This window comes from Chlamydomonas reinhardtii, chromosome 9, assembly GCF_000002595.2.
Source record: "Chlamydomonas reinhardtii strain CC-503 cw92 mt+ chromosome 9, whole genome shotgun sequence".
Lineage (NCBI taxonomy): Eukaryota > Viridiplantae > Chlorophyta > Chlorophyceae > Chlamydomonadales > Chlamydomonadaceae > Chlamydomonas > Chlamydomonas reinhardtii.
Window position 1 is genome coordinate 494,772 of NC_057012.1, and position 9,005 is coordinate 503,776.

Here is a 9,005-nt window from a genome sequence, read left to right on the forward strand (position 1 = left end):
ACGCACGGTTGGGGCCAGCGGCCGCACCCTCCTTGTGCAAACCGGCCAGCCACGCACCCCCGTGCCTAAGCACCAGCTGTAGTCATTACATCAAGCCGGGAGTCCTGCTGCCCCCATGCTCTGACACTCCTGAGTGCTGTGGAGATCACAGACATGTACGGCAGCCGTGTATTAAGCCATCACCGCAGGCATCCCGGGCTCGGTGTGTGTGGGAGGCATTTTATTTATGGATCCGATTGTTTACAGCAGCGGTGCCAAGGCCCTCAGGATGTCGTATCCGCACTGATTCGCCCGAAGCCGTCGTACCGGCATGGAAGGGCATACATGGAAGGACCCGATACTTTTGGCATTTGGAGACGCATTTCCAAGAGTTCTCACACCCCAGCAGTGCCAACTCGGTGCACCCACGTATCACAATAGAAAGCAGACGTGAAGAAAAGAGGTAAAATATGAGAGAGAGATGGAAGAGACCCTATGTGGGACAGACCATGGGACAAGGAAGAGAAAGCAGTGAGGAAAACAATACGCCAGCCTGCGCGCAACTTTCATACTATCTAACGAATTAGGCCTCTCTACAGGTACCGTACGCTCGTGCCCAAGCCTGCATGCATTGCACGCCGGCGCGAAAAACCGGTCCCGTTTTCTCTGCAGTTCGGTGCAGTACGACGGAGTGACACCTATTGGCGACACATCCACGTGTCAGGCCCCACTCATCCTACTCATTCAGAGGCCCATGGCAAGAAGATCTTGCTGCATTGGGGCCCCACCACCCCTAACTATGTGTGCATTTGTCTCGTTCGCTCGGGTTTCTTGCGCATATTCTAATCTACTACACCACATACACACGCTTGCCCGCACGCCCAAGCGTAACGTGCGGTTGAGCGCGTTAGGGCCTTGCTTCTACCTACGACACCATGTATGTAGCGGCATTTGTACCGAACACATCCATACAGTATGTACACCAATACGGGTCAGCAGCTGCTGAGTCGGAGTACCATCTGTTCCTGCTCCTTGATATGATCTTCGCTGCCGCAGATTGCGGTGGCAGGTTACTCCCATGTGTTTGCGTGGGCTGCTGCCCACTCGTTCAGCATGGTACGCCTCCTGCAGGCTGCTGTGCACGCCCCAGCCTTCTTAGGGCTGGGCCGCGTTGTATGTGGGGCAGCACTTCTTGGAGGTGTCGAAAATATTGAGCCTGTGCAGGAGGGGCAGGTAGGGGGCAGAGGTTGGTAGGAAGCAACACGCGCGCGCAACGACCCTCTCATGGGCTCAGCAGGCATGCATAGTGCAGCGTTATGCGTGTGCGCGGTCTTGTAATATAATGCGGTTGTGATAGGTAGAAGTTACTGGAACCCACCAGCAAGTGCCGCTGCCGGTGGCCTCGCCTCCGGACTGCGTAGAGGAGATGCAGAAGTCACCCAGGGTGGGTGCGATGGCGCCATCCAGCTCCAGGCACACGAGGCCGCCGTCCACCTGGTCGTTGTTCCTGTGGGACAGGAATCAAGAGCGAGGCAGGTAGGGCCAGGGCATCAGCACAGCCGCGGGAACAGTGTGCGTGTGCGGCAATCAAACGGCCTCCCCGATCCGAAGCGGACACAACCAGTCACATACGCACACCATGTACGTCTCTGCCGCGCTGCAGCTCAAACCCCACCAACTGTGGGTGCACCTAGATGCCATCTGTGGGTGCACCTAGACGCAGGGAGTGACCGCGTCCCCTCACCAGTTCAGCGGCGTCAGCTTGACCGTGTCTTCTCCCACAGCGCCCCTGCGCATTCGCGTGTGTGTGTGGGTGTGTGTGTGTGTGTGTGTGTGTGTGTGTGTGTGTGTGTGTGTGTGTGTGTTGAATGAGATTGCGCATAGATAGAGAGATGGAATGCATTACGACGAAAGCAAGGCGCCAGCGATGCACTCGCTATGCACACCAGCTGCACACCAGATGCACGTACCAGCTAACGGAAGCGTATCGCAGGGGTGTGGAGGCGGGCACGTTTCCGGGGCGCACGCCGAATCCGGTGATGGCGCGGCGCTTGGTGTCGTCAGCCCACCACTCCACCTTGTACACGCTGCTTGTGTTGGCGCAGAAGGTCTGTAAACCGGCAGCCGTGCCAGGGGTACGGGTGCAGGTGTTAGGCAAGGTGTTAGGGCGCAGTGCCGTATCCAGCACATGTTGGAGCAAGTCCTAACAGTTGCTAGAGGACAGCGCAGCCGTGGACCGCTCACGCACAAGCCTTGCACACCAAACGCTGGTTTCGATCGCACAGGGCGTTGCATGGCGGCGTGCACGCACTCACGTTGGGCTTGCTGGGCTGCACCAGTGCCAGTTGGAAGCAGTAGTTGGTGCGGCCGGGGCGGCGGCCGGGCAGGGTGGTGATGGTGGGCTGCGCGGCGTAGCGGGTGGACAGCGGAGAGGTGTTGCACCTGTGTGTGTGGGGGGGGGGGGTGAGGAGGGGCGGGACAAGGAGGGGGGAGGTCAGGGCATGAGGTCGGGGCGGAGGGACGCGGCGGGGGATGTTGTGACGTCATGGGGACCGCTGCATATGCGTAGTGAATTGGTCACCGGGCGGGCAAGCTGCCCGTCAAGTCAACCCCGTTGCTTCGCGGGTGCCTCTTTAAACCCGAGCCAGTACCCGAAACAACTCGAACACAACTTGCAACACCACACACACTCACTGGCACTTGGGGAAGTTGCCGCCGGTGTCCTCGGGCGAGCAGCCGGCGCTGTCGGTGGCCAGCAGGCAGCTGGGCGGCAGGCTGGTCAGCAGGGCGCTCACGTCCGTGTCAGGCGTCACCTGGGGGGGGGGCGCATAGGTCAGTAGGCTGCGGCAAGGTGGCTAGGGTCGGTTCTCTCAAGACGCGGCAAGGTGGATTAGGGTGGGTCCCCACAAGACGCTGCCATGTGGCGCAGGCTGCTGCGTGCATGCGGGGGAGCCTCTACCTGGCAGAGTACCCAACCCAGGCCCGAGCATTGCACACGCACACGCACGCACCTCGCCGTTGTCTCCCGCCACAGCCACCACTACGGAGTAGCCGGAGAGGAAGGGCGCGCAGGTGCCGCTGCTGCTGCTGCCGCTCACCAGCTCACGCCACACGGCGGCCTACATAAACAAGGACCACGACACAAGAGCGTCAACATAGCACCCCAGCCCAAGGGAAGGGCGCCCCGCAAGACATGCAGCCTGACTGGTATGCTTTGCTTGAGAGTAGCGTCGCACACCCCGCCGCTAGAGGGCCGCCGTACCTGGATCTCCACGAACGGCTGCAGTGCCGACACCACGTCGTCCTCGATCGAAGAGAACTCTCCGCACACCTGGACAAGACGGTAAGAGCGGATAAGAGGCGCGTTGCTTGGACAGAAGAGGGGTAGGGGTAGGAGGGCGCGAAGTGAACATGAAGCCAAAAGACGTGGACAGGACAGGACAGGACGCGCCCCCCACACTGACACGCTTGTACGCGGGTGCCAGCCGCGCCACCTCCCCCCCTGCCCCCACCCACCCACCTTGATTAGGTTGTCGATGCAGGCGCTGAGGGTGAAGGGCGTGGACACGTTGAGACCGGCGGCCTGCGCTGCCTCGGTGATGTCGGAGGCGATGGAGTCGCCGATGGAGGCGCACGTGTCGGCGTTGAAGGCGTAGGGGAACAGCACCGCGGGGCCGGGCAGCAGAGCCACGTAGATGCACACCTGTGGGCGGGCCAAGATTGAAGCGTGAGTGTGGGGAGCGGGGGGCGCAGGGGCTTTTGACAGGTTGCGGGATTGAAGATGTGCTGAGGGGGCCACGGTGGGAGTCTGTGCCAGTCCCACTCGCGAGCCCCAGTCACCAGTGTCCCACAATTTCATCAAGTACGGTTGGCCATGCGGCGGTGGACACCTACCGCAGGGCAGGGCGCGGGCGGCGCAGGTGAAGGAGGCAGCGGCGAGGGCGGCGCGGGAGAGGGAGGAGCGGGAGAGGGCGGGGGCGGGCTTGGAGGGGACGGGGGAGCGGGCGAGGGAGGGGCAGGCGAGGGCGGAGGAGGGGAGGGAGGCGGAGGAGGGGAAGGAGGCGCCGGCGAGGGGGGAGCGGGAGACGGAGGGGGCGGGCTTGGCGGGGAAGGAGGCGCAGGTGACGGGGGGTAGGGTGAGGGAGGAGGCGGGGAGGGAGGAGGCGGAGGGGAAGGCGGCGTGGGAGAGGGAGGGTAAGGCGACGGAGGGGGTGGGCTCGGAGGCAGCGGCGGCGCGGGCGAGGGCGGGTAAGGCGAGGGAGGAGGAGGTGAGGGCGGCGGCGGGGGCGACGGCGGCGCGGGGCTGGGTGGAGCAGGCGAAGGAGGCTCAGGCGAGGGAGGAGGAGGGGGAGAGGGCGGCTCGGGGCTGGGCGGCGCAGGCGAAGGGGGAGCGGGGGAGGGAGGGTAAGGCGACGGAGGGGGTGGGCTCGGAGGCAGCGGCGGCGCGGGCGAGGGAGGGTAAGGCGAGGGAGGCGGAGGTGAGGGCGGAGGAGGAGGCGACGGCGGCGCGGGGCTGGGTGGCGCAGGCGAAGGAGGCTCAGGCGAGGGAGGAGGTGGGGGAGAGGGCGGCTCGGGGCTGGGCGGCGCAGGCGAAGGGGGAGCGGGGGACGGAGGATAGGGGGAGGGTAAGGCGACGGAGGGGGTGGGCTCGGAGGCAGCGGCGGCGCGGGCGAGGGAGGGTAAGGCGAGGGAGGCGGAGGTGAGGGCGGAGGAGGAGGCGACGGCGGCGCGGGGCTGGGTGGCGCAGGCGAAGGAGGCTCAGGCGAGGGAGGAGGTGGGGGAGAGGGCGGCTCGGGGCTGGGCGGCGCAGGCGAAGGGGGAGCGGGGGACGGAGGATAGGGAGAGGGAGGGGGTGGGCTCGGAGGCAGCGGCGGCGCGGGCGAGGGCGGGTAAGGCGAGGGAGGAGGAGGTGAGGGCGGCGGCGGGGGCGACGGCGGCGCGGGGCTGGGTGGAGCAGGCGAAGGGGGCTCAGGCGAGGGAGGGGGCGGGGGAGAGGGCGGCTCGGGGCTGGGCGGCGCAGGCGAAGGGGGAGCGGGAGAGGGTGGGTAGGGCGAGGGAGGAGGAGGAGAAGGAGGGGGAGGAGGCGAAGGCGGTGTGGGGCTAGGCGGTGCCGGAGACGGAGGCGTTGGGGACGGAGGGTAGGGCGAGGGGGGAGGAGGAGAAGGAGGGGGAGGCGGAGAGGGCGGCGCGGGGCTAGGCGGCGCAGGCGAAGGGGGAGCGGGTGAAGGGGGGTAGGGCGGAGCGGGCGAAGGGGGGTAAGGCGAGGGAGGAGGAGGAGAGGGGGGAAGCGGAGGCGACGGCGGTTGGGGGCTAGGTGGCGCAGGCGAAGGAGGGGGAGGAGAGGGCGGAGGAGGAGGCGACGGCGGCGCGGGGCTGGGTGGCGCAGGCGAAGGAGGCTCAGGAGAGGGAGGAGGAGGGGGAGAGGGCGGTGCAGGTGAAGGCGGCTCGGGCGATGGCGGCGCTGGTGAAGGGGGCACAGGTGGCGCGGGGGAAGGAGGGTAGGGCGAAGGAGGAGGCGGGGAAGGAGGCAAGGGAGGTGCGGGCGAGGGAGGGTAGGGTGAAGGCGGGGGCGGAGGGGGAGGGGGAGGAGGCGAAGGGGGAGCGGGGCTAGGCGGTCCTGGAGAAGGAGGAGGGGGGGAGGGAGGTGGAGGGAACGGAGGGAACGGTGGCGGAGGAGGAGGGGGCGGAGGCGGAGGGGGCGGAGGCGGAGGAGGCGAGGGCGGTGCAGGAGGGGCAGGCGAGGGCGGGTAGGGAGACGGCGGAGGAGGCGAAGGCGGGACGGGAGGGGCAGGCGAGGGCGGGTAAGGGGAAGGCGGCGGCGGGGGCAGCGGGGGCTGAGGCGAGGGAGGCGCCGGCGATGGTGGCAGCGGGCTGGGCGGCAGGAAGGCGCAGGTGAGCTCGCGCTCTCCTGCCAGGCAGTCCGGGGAGCCGTTCACTCCGAAGATGGACGCGCCAAGCGTGTAGCCGGCAGAAGCACCGCTGCAGCCGCCACCAAGGGCTGTAGCAAGGGCGCTGTCGAGCAGCCCGCCCACCAGCGGCTGTAGCTTCTCGGAGGCCTCGGCGCCGGAGAAGAAGACGCCGCACACACGCACGGTGTTGGGCGAGCAGGCGGTGGCCACGAACGGCGACAGCACGGTCACCTACGAAATGCAGGGGGCGACATTGCCACAGGCGGCACCGGGGGGATAGCCCTCAAATTATATCTTGAGGACTATAAAGGTATCAGCAAGCGACAAGCGCGCAGTCGAAGCGGGCCGGGACTGCTCAGGCCTTGGAATAGCCAACAATTTGGCTGGTGCTGCCATGGTCCCTGCTGGCTCACGCAGCCGGCATCAAATGTGTCCCTTTTCGCAGCCCTCCCCCTTCTCGACCCCTGTCAACGCACCCCGCTGGCGGTGATGGTGGCGTTGAGCTGTGCCAGCAGCGAGTCGCACAGGCTGACCGGCAGGCGGAAGGGCGGGAAGGACTCGGGCGCGGGGAAGGCGGTGATGGACAGCTGCAGGCACACCTGCACATCACACGTGGCACGCGGCGGGGGCACGGCAGGGATTCAAGTTAGCTTGCCCGCGTGCGAGATGCCGCAGGGAGCAGCAGCAGCGACATAGAGATGAGCACTCCGGAAATAAACAAACCGGATGTGGACGCGCACAGCCATTTGTGGCACGGCCAAAGGAAACGGGTAACATGGACTGCAGGGACGCGGCGTTGAGCCCGATGCACGGCGCTTCGACGGGGGGCACTTACCTCACAAGGCGGAGGTGGCGACGGCGGTGCCGGGGAGGGCGGCGCAGGCGAGGGAGGCGGGGGAGAAGGCGGGGGAGGGGAGGGGGGAGAGGGCGAGGGCGGGTAGGGGGAAGGAGGGGGAGGCGGAAGCGGAGGCTGAGGGCTGGGAGGCTCTGGCGAGGGCGGCTTGGGAGAGGGCGGTTCGGGCGAAGGCGGAGGAGGTGGGCTCGGAGGTTCCGGGCTAGGGGGCTTGGGAGAGGGCGGGGCAGGCGAAGGCGGGGGCGGCGGGTTGGGCGGCGCGGGGCTTGGAGGAGGGGGGCCCGGGGGAGTGGGAGGCGCTGGGCTCGGCGGTACGGGGGGCTGTGGGGAAGGGGGCGGAGGAGATGGGGGCGAGGGCGAAGGGGGCGCAGGGCTCGGGGGAGGCGGGCCCGGAGGAGGAGGGGGCGAAGGCGGCTTCGGCGAGGGAGGCCGGGGGGAGGGAGGCAGGGGCGAGGGAGGTGACGGTGTGCCGGCCTGGACTTGAGGACAGCCTGTAGGCAGGTAAGGTCGGGAGCGTGTGCGCGTGACAAGCAGGTCCATCAGAAACCTTTTGACGCGGCACCAGCGGTGCCATCCCCTGACGTGTGCTGCTGCCACAGACTGCGCACCCTGCCGTTCGGCCTCCCGCCCCAGCATTGCCCACCCGCCCAGCCCACAACCTACCGCCTCACGCTGTAGTAAGGTCCGATCCCAAATCCCGAACCGCCAGCACCACCATATCCATCATCACCACCGTTTCCACAACCACAAGTCCACCACCACCACCACCACCACCACCACCACCACCACCACCACCACCCCGCCACCGCCAGATTAGCGCGCCACCACCACCGCCATCACTCACAGCCGTTGCCGCTGTCGAAGATGGCTGCAGTGCACACGCCGGGGGGGCTGCCGGCCGGAGGCACACACATCTGCTCGAGGGTGCCGCAGCCGGTGCCGTTACGCCCAGCCGTCAGCTTGATGCACAGGCGGGCGCCGTTGGCGGTGGCGGCCGTGAGGCCCAGCTGCGTCAGGCGCAGGATGGTGCCGCCGGGGGGGCCGTCAGGCGGCTGGTCGTAGGCGGGGCCGACGCGTGTGGGAACGCCATTGATTGTGGCGGACACGGAGGCGCCGTTGTTGATGTCGCACTGGGGCTGAGCATGGAACTGCGGGAGGGCGTGCGGGGCGAGGCACAGGACACCGGGAAGGTGTGGAGCAGTGGGGGGTCTTGAGCGATTGAGGGGCGGGGTAGGGGAAGTTCCTGCAACTGTCGCAGGCAGGCGAAACGCATGCATTTGCGTCCCGCTTTCACTCGTTCGCGCACCTCAAGCTTGTGCATGTCTGCCTGCGTGCAGCAGTATCCGTTGCATCCTGCTGGCGTCTGTACGCGAATGGTGAAGCAGTACTGGCCAGCGCCAACGGAGTCCACTACACGGTCGAGGGAGTATCGCCCGCGCGCCACGCACTTGCAGAATGGGAAGTTGGTGTAGAGGCCGCTCTGCCGCTGCGCATCTGCTACCACAAGCCTGCAAGAGCGGTATGGCGAAGTTAGTCGATCAGTGGCCAGCAGAATTGCAAACGGTAATTCCGGTGCGGACAACAGGGCCGCGGCGTAGCGTTATTCGCTAGCCATGACATTTGAATGTGTACACCGTACTATCTTCGAGCAAGTTTCAGACGTCAGGCGAAGGAAGGTTGTCGTTGAAGCGCGCGATCGCTCGACCTTGAAACAACTCACAGTGTCGCGGCGAGGACCAACGCAGCCCAGCTAAGACTTAACCCCATCTTTGGAGCGCTTCTTGCCTTCAGTGTGTGACTATGTGCGTATTTATACATGCGAGCATTCAAAACACGGCTTCCGGCCCCTCCGGCTCCGGCTCCGGATTGCAGATGCGCTAGGCCCCTTGACCTGAAATGGAGTGTGGCGCTTATGAGATGGGGCGCCAGCTCATGGGATGGGAAACTGCGAGCTAGAGCGCGGGAGCCAACTCCCGTTCTGTTTGGAACCACCGTTGGCATCGCGACTCGAGCGAGTTATCGCAGATTACAGGTAACCAACAATTCTTCTGCTAGTGTTGTTCACCACTATTGCACTTGATGTGCTAGCTGCCGACGCTTCGGGGTAGGTCCGCTGCGACCTGCCCGACGCTGCACGACCGACGGCCATCGTAAACGTGTTAGGCCGACCAAACGCTTTTATGGCCTTGAATGAATGTTCAAATCCCCATTAAATAACTAGGGTAGGAATACATGCAGGAATACATGACATCCAAGGAATGTTG

At 65.9% G+C, this 9,005-nt stretch overlaps 1 protein-coding gene across 1 annotated transcript; it reads right to left on the minus strand.

The window, feature by feature from the left end:
* Positions 1 to 228: 228 nt before the first annotated feature.
* Positions 229 to 8,678, minus strand: CHLRE_09g404201v5 (uncharacterized protein). The gene is made up of 17 exons (XM_043066130.1): positions 8,462 to 8,678; positions 8,048 to 8,249; positions 7,586 to 7,889; positions 6,724 to 7,232; positions 6,365 to 6,487; positions 5,635 to 6,119; positions 4,666 to 5,352; positions 3,874 to 4,555; positions 3,500 to 3,682; positions 3,242 to 3,310; positions 2,991 to 3,098; positions 2,674 to 2,792; positions 2,295 to 2,421; positions 1,950 to 2,089; positions 1,724 to 1,768; positions 1,358 to 1,486; positions 229 to 1,195 (listed from the first exon to the last, which is right to left on the minus strand). Exons 1-17 carry the CDS (start codon positions 8,506 to 8,508, stop codon positions 1,135 to 1,137), a joined length of 4,020 nt encoding a protein of 1,339 aa, XP_042920741.1. The 5' UTR covers positions 8,509 to 8,678; the 3' UTR covers positions 229 to 1,134.
* Positions 8,679 to 9,005: the final 327 nt, after the last annotated feature.

Coding starts and splice junctions, on each gene's coding strand:
- CHLRE_09g404201v5 (XM_043066130.1), bottom strand. CDS start 8,508: ATGGGGTTAAGTCTTAGCTGGGCTGCGTTGGTCCTCGCCGCGACACT. Junction 8,250..8,461: donor TTGGTCCTCGCCGCGACACT/GTGAGTTGTTTC, acceptor CCGCTCTTGCAG/GCTTGTGGTAGCAGATGCGC. Junction 6,488..6,723: donor CGCCACCTCCGCCTTGTGAG/GTAAGTGCCCCC, acceptor TGTGATGTGCAG/GTGTGCCTGCAGCTGTCCAT.